At 42.2% G+C, this 20,999-nt stretch overlaps 2 protein-coding genes across 2 annotated transcripts; one reads left to right on the top strand and one right to left on the bottom strand.

Moving 5' to 3' along the window:
* Positions 1–1,413: 1,413 nt before the first annotated feature.
* Positions 1,414–17,441, top strand: st8sia2 (ST8 alpha-N-acetyl-neuraminide alpha-2,8-sialyltransferase 2). The gene is made up of 6 exons (XM_085167318.1): positions 1,414–1,906; positions 3,365–3,421; positions 5,891–6,031; positions 6,126–6,383; positions 8,732–9,025; positions 12,865–17,441. The coding sequence occupies exons 1-6, from the start codon at positions 1,809–1,811 to the stop codon at positions 13,175–13,177; spliced, it is 1,161 nt and encodes a 386-aa protein (XP_085023444.1). The 5' UTR covers positions 1,414–1,808; the 3' UTR covers positions 13,178–17,441.
* On the bottom strand, positions 16,076–20,292 carry fam174b (family with sequence similarity 174 member B). The gene is made up of 3 exons (XM_085167319.1): positions 19,646–20,292; positions 18,806–18,937; positions 16,076–18,055 (listed from the first exon to the last, which is right to left on the bottom strand). The coding sequence occupies exons 1-3, from the start codon at positions 19,921–19,923 to the stop codon at positions 18,052–18,054; spliced, it is 414 nt and encodes a 137-aa protein (XP_085023445.1). The 5' UTR covers positions 19,924–20,292; the 3' UTR covers positions 16,076–18,051.
* Positions 20,293–20,999: the final 707 nt, after the last annotated feature.

Genomic DNA, 20,999 nt, shown 5'->3' on the forward strand with positions numbered 1-20,999 from the left:
ACACAGTAGCTGCAGATTTGTTGGATGTACATGGATGATGCTGGTGTCCCGTTCCACTACATCCCAAATGCTCTGGTAGATTGAGATCTGGTGTTTGTGGAGTCCATTTGACCACAGTGAACTCACAGCTATGTTCTAGTTTGATGTGATTTGAGCTTTGGGACATCTTTTTGTGACACTTTGGTCATCCATGGCACTCAGGTAGGCTGCAGTGTTTAAACAATGCTCAGTTGGTACTAAGACACTGAAAATGTGCCAGCAGCAGCAGACATGTGGGCTTCTGCCACACATCTGGGCTTCTGCCACACATCTGCTTCAGAGATGCTCTTCTGCTTCTTTTTTGTAACAGCCCTGTAATGTGAACTGTTTCTAATCAATTTCACTTTTAGATATAAGATATTGTATAAGACAAAAAGAAAACTTGTGTATAAGACAAAAGCAAATTATGCTTTGTTTTTACAATGCAGTGTATTTTATTTTTTACTTGTGTGTAATCTTTGCTGTTTGTGAGGCAATAGCTTTGATTTCTTACATATTTGGCCCATTTATAAAGTGCAGTGGAGAGAAATGACTGCTGAAACGATCAACACTCACTGAATCGACTAAAAACTGACAATACGCTGCTTTTTCCTGCAGGCTCACAACCAGTGAAGTAAGTACAAGTTTAGTTGTTAACAACAGATTGTCTTTTATGCACTTGACAGACCTCCATCCACCCTTGTGCCCTTCATACTATTTGTTGAAATTTGCCAAACAGGGTGCATTCAAATGCTACTGTGACGCAGATAGATGTGGGATCCGTTTTGGCTTCTTTTCTTGTTGGATGTGTGAACATTTTCAGTGACATCGCTGTCCACTGACTCACTGCTGCAAGGCTATTTACAGTTTTTTTTTGATTAGATAGAAGATTTTTTTTCAAATGCTACTCCGGTCTGGTGGTAAAGAGAAAATGTGCCGCATCTCCTTTCCAAAGATGCGCATTTCACTCTTGTTACTGACGAAATTTGGGATTCATTTTTAAGTGGAGTTAAGATGGATATGGGGCTCCCTGCTGCTCTAAACAAAGTAATGACTAACGCTGACTATGAAATGCACACAAGTAGTTTCCAACAGTGGTGAACACGGCTACAGAAAGATGTTTGACCTTTATTTTGATAACGTGGGTTTTCAGACCACACATGCCTGCTTGAATACTGCACTCAGATGATTCATGCATGCCTGATTTTTCTCTTTTTTTTCTTTTTTTAACCACTTGCCTCATACACCTGTGCAAGCTGGCTCCACACTGCTGCAGTCTCTCACCTCTCCTCACTCCGTGCGCCAGGAACACCTGGAGCAGCAACCTGGAGAGTGAGATCAAACCGGCTGAGTGGATGGTGGATGTGGAGTGGGCGGGTGGGGGGGGAGTGAAGATGGGTGAGTTTGGCCCCTGCGCCTTTAAGACTGCATGTGGTCCACATCTCGCTGCTCCCATGGCAGGCTCTGTAGGTGCACGCGTTCAAAGTTTGACTGGGGAATAGAGGGAAGAGCGGAGACGGCAGCGGCAGCAGCAGCAGCAGCAGCATCGCCCCGTCGGGAAACAGAAACACACACAACTGAACATCTGAGAAGAGAGAGAGGAGAGAGGAAGGACCGCAGCTCGCCGGGGAGTGTCCGACTCTGGCGAAAAGAACAAAGGCACAGATGACTGAGCGGATTTTCGCTTTCTAAATGGAAAACACAAGGAGGTTCATTTAAGTCAGTGTTCGCTGAACGGAGGGACTCCCCCCGGCCCCCCCGGCGGCTGCAGCCTGCCCCCCCTCTCAGCCATGCCGCTTGTATTCCGCACACTGTTGTTCGGCTTTGTAACGCTGCTGGTTGTGCTTTTGATAATTGATGATATTGCAGAAGTGGAAGAAGAAACTGCGTAAGTATCCCGCCGTGATTTATCCACGCAGTGTGTGTGTGGGGGGGGGGGGGGGGGGGAGAGAGAGAGAGAGAGAGAGATGATGCCCATTGTTTTCTTACCCAGCAGGTTATTTCCTTCAGGCTTTCTCAGAAGATTTGAGGTGCGATGTGTGATGTGAGGGGAGGGATAAGGGGGCTGACTAAGTGGAATAAACGAGTTTATTTGAATTGAAATGAAGTTCGGAGTTTGGGGTGCCGGAGTGTGCGCGGTTTGTTTTCTACATTTGTAACACTTGGGTGCTGCAGGAGCAGCTGTTCCTACAGCAGCCCGCCTGCCTGGGTCTCCAAGGATTAGGCTATTTGTCTTGCAGCAGGCTGCATGCGGGATAGGATACATTTACACTATAAGAGAGAGGGGGGAGAGAAAGAGAGAAGGGGGAAGCGTGTGTGTGTGTGCGTGTAAGAGAGACAAAAGGGGTGAAGAGGCAAAAGAATGACAAAAAAGAGGGTCTCCTCTATATATTTTTCTTCTTTTCATTTTCAGAGTTTGAAATGTTGTCGCAGGATTCCTCCAAGTCACACACTCGCGTTTGACCTGCAAGAAGATCCATTCTTAATTTAGCATGAAAAACATGCAGGCTCCAAAAAAGAAAAGGAAAAAAAATCCAACCAGACCTCAGCAGGGCTACATCTTCCTCTGCTTCTCTTCATAATCATCACATAGATGTAAAGATGTCCTGTTACCTGAATGGCAAAAAAAAAAAAAAAAAATACCAACAACCAAAAAACAAAAACTCACCTTTAAAGAAATAAAATCTACGTCTCTGCAGCTTTTGTCTTCTTGCATTTCTCCCCTTTGAGCAAGAACATTTTGTTTTGAAAGCAATTACCCGGCTGTGGCTCACATTGTAATGAGGTCACATTGGTTTGTGATTTGCCGTGGGAGAAGCACCAGAACCAATTCCACTCCTGCATAAAATTCAGGCTAATATGATTATAACAATATATTTAAAGGCCACCGGGATTGTAAAACGAATGAAAGGAGCCCCGGTAGCACTCGGGTGTTTCACTTCTTCACTCCTATATTTAAAGTCGGCTATTAGATGTGACCAAGGTCACGATTGCAAAATTGCTCGAGGCTTAACAATCCGAATGCATATACAGTATATTTACTGTAAATGCATTTTGCCTGATGCATTCAACACCCTTGTAAAGCGATCGCTCTTTTCCCCCGTGAAAAGAAAATCTTCCTTTCAGTATAATGGGGCCCCATTAAGGCCACATTTCCCCTCATTACATCAGCAAATGGGTCCACAGTGGAGTTCTCTAAAAATTCCTTGATGTGTGCTTTTCACCTTTATTCTGTCTTGTAAGAGTGATGTACAGTACGCCTGCTGCTGGATACAGCTCGGTGTAAGAATCTACACCGCAGTAAGTGATTCATAATTCAATCGAAACCTTTTTTTTCCCCACTCAGAAATATTGGACATTCAAAGAAGATGAACTTGCACCGGCTCATCCCCAAACCACACAGGTCTGAAATCTTATCTACTCAGACACACACAAACACACACACACACACAGCTGTAGAACACCAGTGGGTAGCTAAATGGCCTCTCTGGGTAATTTTCACTTGCTATTGGTCACTGAATCCTTTACAGCTATGATGCCACAGTGAGTCAGTCACAGTGAGTGTCTCATTAGTTTTTTTTTAAGGCGAGACACAGCCGCTATAAATACCCATCAAAGTATGTGTGTGTATGTGCGTTTGTGTGGTATCCATGTGACAATGCAAACATCTGCCATGTGAGCAAAGCTGGATTTAACTTTAGGGAAACTGCAGTATTTTGCAGAACATCACTTTGCCGCATTTAAGTTATTGTTCATGTCAAGGAGGTCCTTTTTCGGAGCAGTGGCTGAATGAATCAGATACTTAAGTAGAAGCAATATTATCTGTACCTACATATAGCCTATCGCAAGTCCTTAAGAATCAGAAGCAGTATTTGTGCTCACCAGACACTTCATTAGGTACACCTTTTTACCATTGGGTTGGACCACTCTCTTGCTTCAAGTGACTTAATTCTTTGTAACACAGATTCAGCAACATGCTGGAAACATTCCTCAGAGATTTTGGTCCATATTGACTTGATAACGTCACATATTAGCTGGAGACTTGTCAGCTGCACATCAATGTTGCAAATCTCCTGTCCCTGCAAAGGTGCTGTATTGGATAGGGATCGAGTGACTGTGGGGGCTGTGTGTATACAGTGAACTCACTGACATGTTCAAAAAAACAGTTCGAGATGATTTGAGCTTTGTGATGTGTTGCGTTATCTTGCTGGAAGCAGTCATCAACAGATGGGTCCAGTGTGGTTGTAAAGGGATTCACATGCTCACCATCAGTACTCAGCCATTAGTATTGCTGGTACATATTAGTCCAGAGCATGCCAAGATATAATCCCCCACACCATTTCGCCACCGCTGGCTGCCTGAACCATTGATACAAGGCAGGATCGATCCATGTTTTCATCACACCAGACAACGTCTTCCCAGTTTTCTGTTGAGTCCATGTGAACTGTAGCTTCAGTTTTCTGTTATTGGCTGAGAGGAGTCCCACAGGTGTGGTCTTCTACTGCCATAGCACATCAATTTTAAGGTTCAACATGTTTAATATTCAGAGATGCTCTTGTTTGTACCTTGCTTTTAAAGGTGGTTATTTGATTTACTTTTGTCAGCTGGGAGCAGACAGGAAGGCAACAGACCATTGTCCTTTGACATCAACGATGCTTTTTCACTTTTTCGGGGTGGCTGTAGCTCAGGTGGCAGAGCAGGCCTGCCACTAATCAGAAGGTTGGTGGTTCGATCCCAGGCTGCCTCCTGGCTGCATGCCAAATATCCTTGGGCAAGATACTAACCCCATGTTTGCTCACTGGTGGTGGTCAGAGGGCCCGGTGGCGCCAGTGTCCAGCAGCCTCGCCTCTGCCAGTGTGTGAATGATTGAATGTAGTGTAAAGCACTTTGGGGTCCTTAGGGACTAAGTAAAGCGCTATACAAATGTGGGCCATTTACCATTTGGACCATTCTCTATAAACTGTAAGGGTGGTTGCATGGGAAAATCCTAGTATATCAGCAGAATCTGAAATACTCAGATCCCATCTGGCACCAATAACTACGCTTTTTTCAAAATAATTTAAATTACATTTTTTCTCATTCTGATGTTCAGTTTGAACTTCAGCAGGGTGTCTTGTCTGGATGCCTAAATGGATACCATGTGATTGGCTGTTTAGATTTTTGCATTAATGAGAAGTTGAACAGGTGTCCCTATCAAAATGGCCAGTGATAGAGCAGCCCCATCAGATGTCATGTTCCAGTTCAAATTTTCATCTTAAGTTGGACCTATCTTACTTTTCTTCATTTTCTGGGCTTACTGATGGTAGATGCTCCTATTAAAAATGGCAAAATCTTCAAATAATGGAGCCAGCATGGGAATAACTAAAAATGCCATATGTGAAAAATTCAGGCTTCAGTGTACTAAAAAGGTTCACTTTCATATGTTATTTCCTCCTGGCTCTCTATTAAGTCACAAAGAGGGGATAGCCCTAATCGGCAATCTGCTGTTTAAACCTTCTGTTCGCAAGTGGCAACCAATCAGAAATAAGTTGGGTTAAAGGAAGAGGAAGTGAAACTAAATTTCACACATAGAAGATGAACCAAGGGACTGGAAAAGAGCAAAGCCGGTAATAAACAAAGCATGGAGTCATTTGTTAAATCTAGTTTTCTTGTACCGTAACTCTACCTTGGAACACTCAGATTCACATATTTTTCTTGGTTACATTCTATACAACATCTCTGTTTTTAGTCTGTTAGGAGAAGGAAAAGTTTGATATAACAGCCTTTAGATTTAGAAATGAATGGGGCAAATTCTAACAATACATGGAGGAGATAACAGGCATAATTTTTTTTGGACTGTGTGTTGGTAACACAACTTTTTCTTATCATTTAGAAAGGCTGCAGTACACGTAAACCCCACTGCTTTGACAACAGCATGCGCGGACACATATCGTCACCGTCCAATCTACAATAGCACTGCCAAACACTCGTCAAACAGCTGGACTTTCAATAAGACCCTCTCCCACCTCATCAGGTATTTTTATCACCCTCCACAATTATCTCCACAAGGTTTTACACTTCGCTGTAGACGGGCGGTCATAATTGGCGCATATTTTCTCTTTTCACAGGAAAAACATTCTGAGATTCCTCGACCCGGAGAGAGACATCTCGATTCTGAAGGGCACGCTGAAACCGGGAGATATCATCCACTATGTTTTTGATCGCCACAGTACCACAAACATCTCAGAAAATCTCTACCGTCTCTTGCCAACCGTATCCCCCATGAAAAACCAGCATTACAGGCGCTGTGCCATCGTGGGCAACTCCGGGATCCTTCTGAACAGCAGCTGTGGGCCTGAGATCGACTCTCATGACTTTGTTATCAGGTAGCATGGGTGATTTAAGTCTTAGAAGCCTTTTGCTTGAAATAAATCATAAAACACAGCCGTTAAAATGGACTATAATTGAGTTTTAGGCTTGTCTTATCTCCTGCACTGAGTGTATAATTCATATTAGCATGATAATCGATAGCTGGTGGCCACATGGCTGGAAATATTTTAATTGCGCATTTGAAAAAGCTGTCAAAGCTCTGATGGCTTAAATTTGGGAGCCAACTGTCAAGCTGAGAGCTGTTTGATGAACGATTATACATGAAATTGACATTTTGAACAGCCTTTGCATTCAGCTGTAAGACGTTGTGCTTTTCAGAGAAACACCAGTGTTCTCCTGGGCCCTGCTCTCATTTAGCAGAGCGCGCTGTTTGCGAAGCCATCGGCCAGGTCTGTTTGTGTTTGGGTGCAAGCTCGCGAGTCTCTGAGTGGGTTATGTATCACCATTCATACCTGCCACCAGAGGTAAAGAAAAAAAAAAGCCTGTCGAGGCTGTATTATATTTGGCAGATGGGGAAAAAAGAAAAGTGTTCTGGTTTAAATTATCTCTGGAGTTAGGCATAATCGAACAGAACCGCCCAACCTGCACCCTCTCAGAAATCAGTGTTGTTAGAATTAAAGCAGCACCTCACTGCGCTGGTTGATCGATAGCTCAAAGTCTGTTATATGCCTATCTGTCTTGTATCTTGATGAGAAGAGGTCATGATTTCTAGACTCCCTCAGCATCATAATAACCATGCCTGGTCGGCTGAAGTCACAGAACAGGAAATGTGTCATTTTGAGAAGCGGAGGAATTTGCTTCTGTGCTCACATATCCGATCGGCAGATAATGTTGCAGCTAAAAATAGTTCCCTGCCCTTCGCTCGGTTCCCACAAAGTAGGTTGACAGCGTTCGGGGTACATAGATTGCTTCAGCTCATCATGCACCAGCTGTTCTTTGCTGTGGGTACATTAGCTTGCTGTGGACAGCGACAGCAACCATTAAGATGTAAAACACAACACCCCAGAGCGGAGAACACCCACACAGATAAAAGATCCAGGGTTCATTTGCTCAAATTAATTAATGAATTAATTTTAAAAAAATTATATCAAATCTGTGGCAATTAAAGTTTTAACTCCAAAACCTGCTGAAGTTTTAGCAAATTTGGCAAATGTGATTCACTTTATAATTACGGTTTAAAAAATAGATTATGAAAGAGATAGCATGGCGTTGGCAGTCCCTGACCAGTCACAAATAGGGAGCAATTAAATAAACACGAGGCTTACAGAACAAAATCATTTTTGTTTAATTAAAAATTGCCTTATGAGGCGTTGATGTATTTATTTATTGAGATTCTGAATTTCTACAAGACTGTGATTTCAAGAGGTTCTGTGTTTTTATAATACCTGTACTGATTTTACTAAATCATGCCTCTGACATATTCCCTCCATACAACAATAATTAGTAAAGACTAAATCTAAGACGGAAACTAAATGGAAACAAGCAAAGTCACAGTGGATACTAAGTGAAACAACTGAATTAAAATTTAAAAAGATAAGCAAAAGCTGGGACAGGCAGCTCTAGATAACCTATGGCTTTTATATAAAACTTGTCATTAATCTTTAGTTAAGAATCACTGCACTGAATTTTGATTCTTTTTACACTGATGTTTCAGATGATGAAAGTTTGACTGAAAGTAAAGAAGTCCTGCTAATTTATCATTGAAAATATGAACAAACCCCGCAGATCTGAAGTGCTCAGACTAAACAAACACTGTAATCAGTGTGTAGATAAGAGAATAAAAACGTATTAACAACAAGGCCTCCTGATGTCTCCTCCCCGCCCCCCTGTACAGAATGGAGATGTTTCGCTGTGAGGATAATTACCAGCTTTGTGTTTTTCTGACATTTACTTTCAGGCGGAGACGAACATCAATGAAGAAAATGCCACCCTGCTTTCCTGCTGAATTTCACCTTTACTTCTGCTCTGTTTCACTCTTCAGACTTTGGGTGGTGGTGGGGGAAACAGATGGTTGCTAAATTACGTGGATAAAATAAACGAATAAACAAAAGTTTCTCGTCAAGGTTTCACGACTGCTGGCTTAATGTAACCCGTCAGTTATCCACCTGTGTTTCATTAATCAGAACCACACAGGGAGGTGAAAGTTACTTAAAAGTTGCCTTCATAGAGGATATCAGAGCTTTAACTGTAACATAAAGGTGGAAAGTTCTGACTTTCTTTACTTTTGTATATTTGTATAAGCCTACACATCATTAGCGAACCATATATTTGATTCATTTGCGTAAATTCTAGGTGTTTAATAGACTATTTCCCCATGTTAAAACCGAACGCCCTTTGCTTTAAGGTGTAACCTGGCACCGGTGGAGGAATACTTTCAGGACGTGGGATGGCGCACCAACTTGGTGACCATGAACCCGTCAGTAGTGCAGCGAGCCTTCCAGGACCTGGTCACCAATGAGTGGAAGGAGCGCTTCTTACGGCGTCTTCGAAGCCTCAGCGGCAGCGTGTTGTGGATCCCAGCCTTCATGGCCAAGGGGGGAGAGGAGCGCGTGGAGTGGGCACTGCGTCTCATCCTGCTGCACACCGTAGACATACGCACCGCCTTTCCATCGCTGCGCCTTCTCCATGCCGTCAGAGGGTAAGATGCTCAAGCACGGACTTATAAGAACACCTGTGAGCAGCACACTCAAAGGGGCTGACGAAGCCTAATCTGCAGCCCGGGTGGCTATTTTTAAGCACATCTGATCACCGGGGGCAGTCGGTGAGATAAAGCTACTCTGCCTTTCTCCACTCAAGGGCCCACCTATCATATTTACCTAAAAGGGAAACTGATATGCTCATTTTTCAGCCCTATAGTTTTATTCTGGGTCTCTGACTGAGTAGCTTTGCATGACTCACAGTTCCAAGAATGGCTTATTTTGGTTAAACGTCCCTCCCCACTGTGCAGCCTTTAGTTGATCTTCTATTTGTAACAAGCCATTTTAGCTCACTTCTGCCTCCATTTAAGCCAACTTACTGCTGAAACTGTCAGTGCTTTTGTCTTTGGGAACGCCAAATTGAGTATTATTTTGGACAATAACTTCTTTCTAATAATTTGAGGACTCTCTGTCTGTCCATCCATCTGTTCTCCAACTGTTCTTTCAATCCACTTCAAATTTTGCAGGGGTATTAGTGGGGCCCCTGGCTGAGTGCAGTGCCCAGTTTGACGTCATTTGAATGAATGGCTCACAAGATTTTGACTAAAAGAGTGACAGCTGTGCTGTGCCGTTATCATTCTGTGCTTCACTTTTGACTCTCACCCCTAAGTTTAGGATCACAGCTAACTGCCAAACACTAACCTGAACCTAATTCTAATTTTAACCCTAAGCTTAGTCTTAACTCTCAAAAAGGGCCTTGAAATTTGAAAGCATGACAGAAAAGTGCCAACTTTTAAAAAATGTAATTAAAAAAATTCTCACGAAGACAGCTGAACAAGTATGAACGACATTTCTTTGTTTACACTTTTATCTCATTGTATGTGTTTGCTTTCCTGAGACGGTCTGTCTGTTCTGCACAGGGCTGTTTTAAACAGGCACGATCGCACTCATTTGTTCGGTTGCTGTCTCCTTTTATAGCTGTCCTCTTTTCAAGTCTGCAGCTTTAGGATAGCCTGCTTGCGACACATTTATGGGACAGTTGTAAATTGTGGAAACGCGGAAAAAAAGAGAGGAAAAGAAATGGGTTTCTTTTTCCCAAAATGAGCACTGTGACAAAAAAATAAGGAAAATATAAATAGGCCCACTTTATATATAAAATACCAATTTAACCCTGGATATAATGTGATGGGGTCAATTTGGGAAATGTGCTTTCTTTCACATGGGCAGATGTTGACTCAGCTCTAGTCTTGTCTGATGTCATGTCAGGTAAGAAGCATTTAGCTTAGTGTGAATATCTTGAGGAAAGGAAAAGTACTAGCCTGGTCTCTTTGGCTCAAGTTGAATGTTTGGATATGCTGCTTAGTTCTGTCCAACAGTGCTGCACCCGCACAATGCTGAATGCTTGCTTTGAGGGGAGGGTGCATGAGAGGATTCAGTACAAGTCCACAAGGACACGCACGGTGTTTAAGTCCATCTCCTTGTCCACACTTTCCACTAAAGCTGCCTGAGCACAGAGGGAAGTTAAAAATTCTCCAGAAATTGAGTGCTGTGTCTGCCCACCATGCTTGGGAAAGGCTTTTCCATAGTGCTTAGCACACATGGTAATCAACATGGTGCAGCAGACCAGTCTTTAAGCAGCTGCTGTACTTCACAGCAAAGATACCGTGGCTAAAAAGTGTGAGAGTCACCCAGCGTTTCGTAATCGTCCACAGGAGCTCTGTGTGGTTTGATTAGATGGTCCTGCCCAGTTACAGCTGGGAGAGGTTAACCTGCATCATCACTCCAAAATGAAACCAAAATATCATCCTCATGGTGAAATCAAAAGAAAAGTCACGGGGTCAGAGGTGGTGCTGGACCAAAATATAATATGACATTTCATTGAGTCACGGCGCTCCCACCATTTGACTCTATCTTGTTAAAAAAAAAAAGCAGGGAGCAGCGAGTCCTGCACCCGACACCGTGACATTGCCAGGCAACCAGAAGAGATGCTGCATTAAAAAGCTGTGTGGACTGACCTCATGGTGTTCATAAAGTCAATCTTTTGACTTGATTCTCTGCAAGAAAGCAAATACACACATTTCACAATTCAGCGTCAGGCTGAGGCTTCGCTGATGAGGCGAAGTCAAAATCTCGGTGATCACATGTTCCCGTCAACTCTTTAGCCTGATTTATACGAGCTTGTGAAAAGATCAGTTTGCCTAATTATTTGCAAATGTTGTTGATCTGTTCCCTCTGCTGCTTTTTCCGGAGCTCCTGAATAGCTCAGATAATCGGAAAAGCTGCTACGCTGTGGTTTAATGTGTTGTGTTTAGTGCATTTGGTTAATCATGTTATAAATTCCATTTATTATCATTACTGTTATCTTTTTTATTTAATAGCTTGTCAGTGATTTTTTTAAGAAGTCCTCTTTACACTGATGTCAAATGTCCTCAAGTGCATTTGGACATTTATAAAAATCCCTCTCTGCTATTGTTTGTGTGTCCTCGCCTCTGTTATCATTAGCACACTCTGCCCTGGTTCTTTCCTGCCTCGTTAAAAGCCTAACAACCACCGCTGGTCGGTGACCAAATTATGCGATTTTCTATGCTCCAACTCACTCTCGGTATTGCAAAGAGGTACAACCAGCCCTGATTTTTCTTGTTTACAGACCGTAAGAAACAGTCTTTGCCCTAAATCGATAGTCGTGCCTGATAAATGCTCCCCTGACCTTTCCTCCGGAAAAGCTGAACTTTAAATCGTGGTAGTTTGCAGTAGAGAATAAATCTTATGTGCTCATATTCACCGCAACCAAATCTCAAATCTCACCTCGGATGATGCCACTGATAATTAAACCCCGTTCTCCTGCCCACTGTTTGTCCTGCACGGCTCATGAGCTGATTAGAGTGGGAGGTTACTGCTGCTGCATTTCAACACGAGCTTCCACATTAACTGTAGAGGGTGTTAGAGGAGAGGCTGTTGTGGCCTCAAGGCTGGGCAAATGGGCCAGTGACTGGAAAGGAAAATGAAGCTGATGCAAGCGAACGCGTGACCATCTGTCCCCGAAGCTGCTCCCGAGGGGAGCGTGTGGCGCGTCACTGTCACAGGAGCTGCTAGTCACCTCAGGTAGAGAAAATAGTCGTGCAGAGCAGCTGTAGCGTCTGCAGCTTTTGTTAAAAAGGCTCACGTGGTGAAAAGAACATACAGTCTGTGCTGCTCAGCAACACACTGCAAAAAAATAAAACATAAAAAAATCGTCCACCTAAATATTTTTGATTTCATGTCAAATTCAGCAGCCAGGAGTTACTGCGGTTCTGCAACTGCAGTGAAAAAAATGCAACTCTCGACAGCGAAGTTATTTTCTTTCCCCTGTAGATGCTACCAGCCTTGTGCTTAACAATAGAACTGCAATAATTGTAAACCGCTGTTTTTAAAAGGGTCACAAAATTAAAAATCCCATTTCCTACAGCTTCAACCAATCACCAGTGGAAAACTCAAAGGTAAAAGAGAGAGAGGGAAGAAAGCAGCCAGTCATCACGTTTGAAAGACTGAAATTATTAAACCAACTGACCTACAGAAGACTTTAGGGATATGCGAGACAGTTGTGAGGCCAGTGTGTTGTTGTTTGCATCAGAAAGGTGTCGGTCAAACTCTCTATTTTTGCTTGTGTCACGCAGGATTCAACTCCTCCTCTTACTGAAGGAGAAAAGTGGTTCTTCCCAGTGAATGCAGAGCTCACTGTGTACCCAGAAAAGAGTTATGGACACCTTAATTGCTCTTCCTTTTGTTCTGGTTCTGTCCGAGTGTCTCCTGTTTTGTCCCTGAATGTCTTATCTTACAGCTCTGTCTCTGTCTGCATCTGCAGGTACTGGCTGACGAACAACGTCCACATCAAACGTCCGACCACCGGCCTCCTCATGTACACAATGGCCACTCGCTTCTGCGAGGAGATCCACCTTTACGGCTTTTGGCCCTTTCCGCACGACCCGCAAGGCAAACCGGTTAAATACCACTACTACGACACCCTCAAATATGAGTACACCTCCAGCTCGAGTCCTCACACCATGCCTTTGGAGTTCAGGACCCTGAGCACGTTACACAGACAGGGGGCGCTACGGCTCCACACTGGGGTTTGTGGCATCCAGCAGAGACCACAGAAAGATCTCCAGAGCAAATAGCAGAAGGTTCTGCGGCAAGCAGACTTGAATACGAGCAGTTTTTCTCGTTGCTAGCACTTTTATGAGACTTGAATTAACTTATTTTCAACAGCTGGAATGAACAATTTTTCTATTTCAAGCTCAAAGAGTGACCAACTCCACCCTCAGGCCTGAGGTCTCTCCACAAGCACATCTTTTTTTTTTTTTTGCGCGTCTGTATGTGTGTTGATTAAACAAATTAATGAATATAATTTCATTTTTATATTCTAAATTAAAAGTAGCTGACATCCCGCAAGTGTTAAAAGTTAATAAGGCTGGCTCTGAAATTCGTATTCCAACTTTGTGATGATAAGACTGTGAGCTGTTAAATTACTGGTTCGCTTGTTGAGCCACAAGATGGAAGCACTTAATAATCAGGAAGAATGATGATAGAGGAAAAAAGGGGACCATAATCTCTTTTTAAAACACTTTGAAGTGGAATCTCTTAAACGCTTTCTATGACATAACCTTACTTTAATGTTAGATGGTTAATAACAAGCAAAAACCCAAACCTCCAATAAACCAGAGCCACCGTCTAATAAAGTCAGGTTACCTTGAGAACCAAATCAAGAAAGGAAAGCGTGAGCATAATGGAGGAGTGTACCAGCTGTTCACATACGAATGTTTACTTAGACTTTGCCAACGGTAAACCCACTATGTAAACTTTCCTCAAAGAGCACCAGCCCTGTTTCCTCACCGGAGGGCGAGACGGTAGCTGGATGTTTGTAGTAAGAAGAGGTTTACTTTTTGAGATGAATGTATTCGTTGGCTTCCTTACAAACCTGGGAACAAGCAAGCTCCATAATGTGCTTTTAAATTAACATGAAGTCGCAATCAGCAGCTATTTCAGTGAAATATCACTGAGAGGACCCCGAGCTGGACATCTGTATGCCTTTATTCATGTGGAGCAAGGGTTCTCAAGGTTTTTATGACCAATGTAGGGAGAGGAGGTCTGCACACATCACAAACACTGGAAATGTGTGTGACGTGTCTGTTATTTGTGTTTTTAATTGACTTTTTGCGACATTTAATATGTTCAGTGTTGCGTTTCTTGACACCAGCTATATATGTCAGTGGTAGAAAGGTTTAGTCTGCTATAATGGCTGTAACACAGATATGTGCTGCTACACTCACTGGCCACTTTGTTAGGCACAGCTGTTCAACTGGTTGTTAACGCAAATATCTCATCGGCCAATCACGAGGCAGCAGTGCATTTGGGAATGTTGGCAAATGTGGTCAAGATGACCTGCTTAGGTTTGAACTGAGCATCAAAATAGGGAAGAAAGGTGATTTAAGTGACTCTGAATGTGTCAGACAGGCTGGTCTGAGTATTTCAGAATCTGCTGATCTGCTCGGGTTTTCCCACACAACCATCTGTAGGGTTTACAGAGAATGGCCTGATAAAGAGAGGAGCTCACTGGATCGTGAGCAGCAGCTCTTTGGGTGGAAATGCCTTGTTGATGTCAGAGGTCAGAGGAGCATGGCTAGACTGCTTTAAGCTGACTCAAATTATTGTTACAACCCAGGTATGCAGAAGGCATCTCTGAGCACACAACACGTTGCACCTTGAAGCAGACGGGGCACAGCGACAGGAGACCACAACGGGTGGTCGGGGAATGTTTCCAGCACATATCCCATAAAGCATTAAGGCAGCTTACTAGCAAGGTAACCTAATGAAGTGGCCAGTGAGTGTAAAGGATAGTTTGATGTGTGGATTAGTTAAATATAAACTAGTGCATTTCTTTCTTTGTTGCCCTGAAAGATCTCGTAGCATGTTACCAAGAGCTGCTACGGGCTCACAGGTCACACTTTAAGAAATACAGAGGTAGAGTGATGTGTTCATTTTTCTTGTAGAGCATGTTTGGAATTAGTATTAAACCAATATAATAGTTTGATACATAGTATTGTGCCTATAATAAATAAATTCCACCAGTCCCTAAGTGGACCATCCCCATGCCCAGACACTATAAAAGGTTTTATTTGGCTGTGAGTTCTTTAACCTAGTTATCAATTTAAAATAAAAACAGAGTATGCAAAAAACGTCTCGTCGTAGGCCTCTGGTCAGGATAGAAACTCCTTTTTATGTACATTTTAAGGCCAGTAGTCGACTGGCTTTTCAAACAGGAACATCTTAACACAAGATTAAATTATATTTTTGTACTTTGAGGATCCACCTCATCAAAAGGGGTTTTGTTTTGGGCTTTTTTTTTTTTTTGGGAGTTATCTCGATGTTGACATTTTGGCCAAGAAGCTCTGGGTATTTTTCTGTAACAATACGCCTCTGTTATAGAAAATTAAAGGAAGCATTTGAAATATTCCAAGAGCTCCATAGCTAAACAAACAGCCTCTCATGCGCTCTCAGCCATGTGATTTGTCCACAAAAAGTGTTGTTTTGACAGGATGCGCCTGTTGACTTGCATGTCGGCCTTATTACGCCGCCAATTAGGTTAAGAATAGACATGAAAGTTGTACTAGAGACGTCAGCAGTCTGAAGCAATGAAAGGTTTATTTGTGTGAGCTTGTCTGACTTTGGCAAAAATAGAAACGGTTTGTGACCAACGCTATTAAGTTAATTAACCCAGAATGTGGAGTTTGCCACAGATGAGAAAAACTTTCTCACACATGTTCCCTGCTCTGACGATTGTACAGTTTTTATCTTGCTTTTCCCCCCCACATACCCTGTTAACATCTGTTTAATGTGCAAATTACAGCAAACTAATACTCGCTTTTGCATGTTTGTCTTGTGTTAATGGATACAGTTTGAGCATATTCCAGTCTTTTTGTTCATTTTTATGATCCTCAGTGTGACTCATTGATGCTTAACGTGTGCATTTATGACAACGTGAATGTACTTTTCTGTGGCAAAAAAAATACACAAAATTTTTCCTTGACACTTCAAAGGAAGCGGGTTTATTTCAGTGGTTTTTCAAATAAATGGAAACTGAGGAAACAGACAGGGCTACACGCACATCTGTGTCAGAAACCAAGCAGGGGCTTGTTTACTATAAACTTTTAAAACAGTTCCACTTGTAATTTTTTTTTTTCTTTTTTGTTTTTGGGTAAAATGCGGAATAATGGAAATTAGTTTCACCGCTACAGCTTTAATTCCTCTTTACGAGCGACCGTCTGCAGCAGATGATTCGGTGAAGTTTTTCCATGATTTCACACAACTCCAGAAAAGAAAAAGAAAAACTTTGATAAAGGTTGGCATCTTTGTCTGAGCAGGCACAAACACATTGATCTGCAGCTTTCTGCACAAACAGTTAAAGACACGGGACAGAAGTGGAAAACAGTAAATAACAGCAGCCAGCTTGAGGAGCATTACAGAACATCATATTTCCAAAAAAAAATAAAAAATACAGTATGTTTACAAGTTTGATTCACATATGATTCAATGAATGATTCTGTCAAGACAATAAACACACCCAGTTTTACCCAAAATGCTAAAAACACTTTATTTCAGACGGGCGTGGGGAGAGAAAGAAAACGATAAATTGATTGTGCAAGTTTGGTCATGGCAGTCTTTTTATTTTCTTATTAAACCGAGGATGGAGGTCATTCGGAAACAGCTGCACCTGCAGGCCACAGTGCACTATCAGATAACAGTTTGGATTAAAAGAGAAGGTCACAGACGGCAACCGCGCGACCGTGTGCTGCAGAAAAGCTCATCTGTGTCTGTTCTGCCTCGCTCCTCAAACAATGTAATTATCGTTATTGGGCAGACGGAGACGTGAGCGTCTTGTGATCTCCTCTGCTTTTCCTTTCATTCACTTTGAATAAAACTTTAGATAGATAATCGTAATTTAATTTTTTGAATATGAGTTTTTAATATAGTGGTTTAGTATTTATAAAAAGTAACAATCACTTTACCCCAAATGTCAAAAGTGGCCTTTAATACAATCATAGCCCAGGAAAATTTCTTCTTTTATGAGAAGAAGTCAGTTAGCCATTAGTGGATATTACAGTGAGGGACTTTAATTTGTTAGCTCGTATAAAGAATATCAAATTTGGGGATATTTTTAAAGCGAGTAACTGGACTTTGACTCTGAAAAGTCAAACTTTAACTTGGCCTTGAAAATAATACAGGGCGCATGTTAATCACTGTGGCAGCATGACCGCAGTCTCCACAGGCAGCGCCGATCCTGCTCAGCGGTTCCTTTTTTTTAAGGATTAAGCGTGTTTCAGCGCACTCGATAACAGCAGATTCACATTCATAGCAAACTGGTATATACTCCATAAATATGACGAGTCAAATCTGATAACCTTAAAGGTCAACGTCAGCTGTGATAGCAGCGAAACAGGAATGTCTGAAAGAACACAAGGTAAAAAATATATATATATATATGCAGCGTATGCTAACTCCTGACCGAAAAGCCTTTAACAGTATATACGCACAACAAAGTGGTTAGTACATATAGGTAATATTTAGTTTTGGTTAAAAAAATATCAATTAAATTTTACAGTTGAAGAAAGTACTCTTGGTAAATGAATACTTTACGCATTAGGCGATGATCTGTAGTGACCACCATGTATTTATTTGGAAACGACTCAACTCCAGACCAAGGATTCCTGAAAGACTTTTGGAGCCTCCTTATCTCTAACATTAGAAATAACCTGGGAGATTATTTGGCTCACGTCATAGAAGCTTTAGCAAAGCAGCGAACAGTGATGTAAAAACACTATTTAACCACAGATACAAGCCATGCACAGACAGCATTAAGTTGCTGATATGGTAAGACTTGGAAATGCACACACACACACCCCAAAAAAAAAAAAAAAGTACAGGAAATCACTTGTACTTGTCCCGGGCCAAGTGGGAGTCATCAGCTCAAACACGCTGACGTCCACGCCGGTATTCACCTGCAAAGCAGAAACTTAGAGTTACTTAACGAGCACACAGTGAGGAGGAAGTGTGTTTGCCCGTCAAGAGTACTGCCTGAATTGGAAGTCAGGAATGTCAACTAAACAAGGCGTCCCTTTGAGGAAGTGACTGTGTGAACAATGGAAAGCACGGAAGGGTGAGACCTAAAGTCAACAGTGCATTAGAATTAAAGTAGTCTTTCCTTAAAGTAGTGTGTTTCTTTAGGATGACCAAAGCTGGTCAAACACACAGTTTTTAATCAAGCTTTGTACTTAAAAAAAAAAAAAAAAAATTTCCGGGACAGCTGGTAAATTTGCCGTTGTGCAAAATTTCACAGTCAAAACCAAAATACAATCTGCTTTGCATAAGCAAATCAGGGTTTCAGCATTTTATGGCTGTAATAGTAAAGATTAAGGCGCCTGAGGAAAATGTATCAGTGTTTTAAAATCTACATTAAACTTACGTTTGCTGTGCAAGAACCTGTACAAAGAAACTTGTGATCTGTCTTCAAGGCCATCATTTTTAGTACTCATGGCACTTTGCTTCTCATGGTCAGCATCTCATCCACATCTACATGCCAGCCCATCTTCTCTGATACACGTAGAACATTCTCAGTGTCATGAGGCTCTCATGTTTTCTTTCTTATCTGCTTATGTGACCAGTAGAAATTGAAGAAAAGGAGCTTTTCCTCTGGTTCTGCTTGTCATTGCTTAAGTGATCCAAAAGAAATAAAAACAAAACAAACCAACCTGTATTTGACATCAAAAAGGGTTGAGTCATCCTCTTCATCGTTTTCTTCATTGAGAGGCGCCATCTCTACGCGCTCTGCAGGTGTAGTGATAATATCATACTTCCGAGTCTTCCTGATTCTTCTGCCAGATCTGCGAGAAAAGACAACCGTCACACATGAGGTGAGCGAGAGAATTAAAACTTTGCCTTTTGGATCACAAAGCCTGCCACCCGAAGTTGTAATCTTCCTTTACTTCTGCCATATGGAGTGTGTTAAAGTGCTCAGACTGGCCCAAAAAGTTGGGCAACTATTATTTCAAAATGGTGATAATCAGTTGCTTAAAGTAAGTGCCAACCTCCCAAATAAGAAGTTCCAGTTTATTCAATCTTACACTGTTTTTATTTACATCAACTTCTTAAATGCTAGGGACAAAAAAAACCCTCACTGATTAATTAGAAATATGATCAACAGTCTGACTGCAAAGGAAAATAGAAACTAGCAGAATTAAATCTGACCGGGATGAGCCCGAAAATAAACTGTGCAATCAGAGAAATGTAAACAGAGTAACAATGTAGCCTACTTCACTAGATTCAACGCTTACAGGCACATAAAACGACTACATAAGGCAGTATGACGTTAAACTTATCAGTGCCTAGAAATCCCCGTAAGATGAAAATCAACAGGCCCAGACCCTTCTCCATCACATCACACGGGGACAAAACAACCACACGCAAATGTATAAACAACACTAATCGGCGATATGCCGAACCTGCTCTCATAATGTCTGCATGACTTTTACTTTTACAGTTTAACAACCGTTGCAATGATTGATTTGTTTTTTCTGCGCCAACCTGCCTACCTGACCACTTTGATGACCAGGCACGTGATGAGAGCAGCTGTTAACACGCAGATGAAAATAACAATGTTTTTCAGGGTCGGAAGATACGTCATTAGAGATGAAATCCGGGATCCCACGGCAGCATCCGTGGCATTGTTAGTCAGTGAATCTTGACTGATGACGGATGATGATGATGTTGAATTTAAGTGCGTCGCAGATGAAGGAGTGAGCAGTAGTTCGCCGCTGACCCCCCAAAGAGCCGCGGCAATAAAGGTTAAGGCCAGGTTATTGACCACCATTGTCCTGAAATAATAAAAACGCAAGCGGGATACCGCCCGTAGTTTCTCCCGAAATAGATGAGAGGCGACAGCAGCTGTCACATTATAGAGAATCCGCTTATCGGTGTCAGATTTGGTTGTTTACACAATAAAGCCAGAGGGAGAGGTGCGCAGACATTTCTCTACAAGTCCAAGCTGTCCTCAAAGCTGCGCTTCCCCCGTCGTAACTTGCATTTGATCCCAAAACGTGTTCCTCTCGAGGGGAGCTACAGCGATCCCTTCCTGACTGTAAGAGGACTTCGCACAGAGAAGGGGATTATCCGCCTCCGGAAGAGCTCTGCAGGCTGACCCGCTGTTCCCGGTGCTGAAGAAGAGCATTATGTGGGCTTGTGCTGCGTTCAAGCTAATCGTGTAATTTCAACTACTTCGTGCGATTGGGGGAAAATTATGCAGGCAACTTTAGTTTGACCTGTTAGTTGCTTACCTTAATAAAAATAAATAAAAAAGCTCATAAAATACAAGAGACATATCACAGAAATGTGCAGGTCCAATTTCATGGATTTCCTTTCAACATGGCTCATATTTTGAATTATTAGAAGTTATTAGAAGCAGAGATGGGCATGTAATCTGATTACATTTTTCAAGTAACGAGTAAAGTAAGGGATTACTATCGCAAAACGGTAATTAGATTATCGTTACTTTCCTGTAGGAACGTGCGTTACTGCGTTACTAAAACCTGATTTTTTTTGCAAGGGTGTCTCATGACAGTGACGTAAGCGAGTGCGACATTCGCAGCTGTGTGCAGATCAACAATGGATAATATATGGAGTGCAGGAGAGAGTATGAGCGTGCAGCGTTTAAAGCGTGGAAGTACTGACCTTACTTTGAGTTTGATTGCATAAAAAGTGACAAAAACATTAGTGTCCGCTGTGCGTGGGAAGAAAACTTCTTTTTACAGCGAAAAAACCCTAAACAAGCTCTGAGTGCGCAACGAGTAATGGGAAATTCACAGAGAAACTCGCGGATTCTTCAGCTGACCGCTGCAGCACACCTGCATCAGGGTAAACTTCCGCCTACGCCACTCCTGCTTTACAGGT

Source organism: Neolamprologus multifasciatus, chromosome 7, assembly GCF_963576455.1.
Source record: "Neolamprologus multifasciatus chromosome 7, fNeoMul1.2, whole genome shotgun sequence".
NCBI classification, from domain to species: domain Eukaryota; kingdom Metazoa; phylum Chordata; class Actinopteri; order Cichliformes; family Cichlidae; genus Neolamprologus; species Neolamprologus multifasciatus.